Raw genomic sequence first — 1,298 nt, 5'->3', positions numbered from 1 at the left:
CTAGAGGGAGTTTAGCTGTGACTGTCCTAGAGGTTTCAAGGGTAAAACATGTGATATAGGTTTGTAATAATTATTATCATTGGAAATTACAAATAAATTTCTTCAAATCCCACTAGGAACTGTGTTTTTAATGATTTTGCAAAGAACTCAAGAACAATGGCTTTTAAAATACGTTTACAAATTTCTAAAATTATAAGAGATTTAATTTGGTCTTAATGTGATTTTTGCTTTATCTTCCATTAGTAATAAATCCTTGTGACAGACATCCTTGTCATAATGGTGGAACTTGTTATCCAACAGCTAGAGGGAAGTTTAGATGTGACTGTCCTAGAGGTTTCAAGGGTAAAACATGTGATATAGGTTTGTAATAATTATTATCATTGGAAATAACAAATAACTTTCTTGAAATTCTAATAACGACTGTGTTTTCTAATAAGATTGCAAAGTACTCGAGAACAATGGCTTTTCAATAACGTTTACAATTTTCTAAAATTATAATAGATTTAATTTGATCTTAATGTGAGTTTTGTGCTTTATCTTCCATTAGAATTAAATCCTTGTGACAGTCATCCTTGCCATAATGGTGGAACATGTTGTCCTACAACGGGAACAACTAGAGGGAAGTTTAGCTGTGACTGTCCTAGAGGTTTCAAGGGTAAAACATGTGATATAGGTTTGTAATTATTATAATCATTGAAAATTAGAAATAATTTTCTTCAAATTCCACTAGGAACTGTGTTTTTAATGATTTTGCAAAGAACTCAAGAACAATGGCTTTTTAAATACGTTTACAATTTTCTAAAACTAGAAGAGATTTACCTTCGTATTAATGAGAGTTTTCTGCTTTATCTTCCATTAGCAATAAATCCTTGTGACAGTCATCCTTGTCATAATGGTGGAACTTGTTGTCCTACAACTGGAGGAATGTTTAGCTGTGACTGTCCTATAGGTTTCAAGGGTAAAACATGTGATATAGGTTGGTAATAATTATTATAATTGGAAATGACGAATAATTGTCTTGAAATTCCACTAGGGACTGTGTTTTCTAATGAGTTTTCAAAGAATTCGAGAACGATGGCTTTGTAATAACGTTTACAATTTTATAAAATTATACGAGACTTGCGTTAATCTTATTGTGATAGTTATCCTTGTCTCAATGGTGAAACTTCTTGTCCTACCACGTTTTAGTGTGACTGTCCTAAAGGATTTGTGGGTAATAATTGTGAAAAAGGTTTATCTTTATATCATTATCGATATATCAAGAGATGTTGTATGATTAAGCCATATATGGCATAGTT

The 1,298-nt window shown here is 31.3% G+C and overlaps 1 protein-coding gene across 1 annotated transcript in view; it reads left to right on the top strand.

Annotated features, from left to right (window-relative positions):
- LOTGIDRAFT_146735 (hypothetical protein) overlaps positions 1 to 984 on the top strand; it is a gene marked incomplete at both ends in the record, with an annotated part of 2,423 nt that extends 1,439 nt beyond the window's left edge. Inside the window, 3 exons of the mRNA XM_009046733.1 lie at positions 244 to 360; positions 548 to 673; positions 860 to 984. Of these exons, the coding sequence (XP_009044981.1) occupies positions 244 to 360; positions 548 to 673; positions 860 to 984 (368 nt within the window). The remainder of the gene's footprint in view (positions 1 to 243; positions 361 to 547; positions 674 to 859) is intronic.
- Between the last annotated feature and the right edge of the window lie 314 nt (positions 985 to 1,298).

Source organism: Lottia gigantea (genome assembly GCF_000327385.1).
Source record: "Lottia gigantea unplaced genomic scaffold LOTGIsca_1052, whole genome shotgun sequence".
NCBI lineage: Eukaryota > Metazoa > Mollusca > Gastropoda > Lottiidae > Lottia > Lottia gigantea.
Note: the sequence above shows the minus strand (reverse complement) of the source record. Positions and strands in the feature narration are given on the sequence as shown.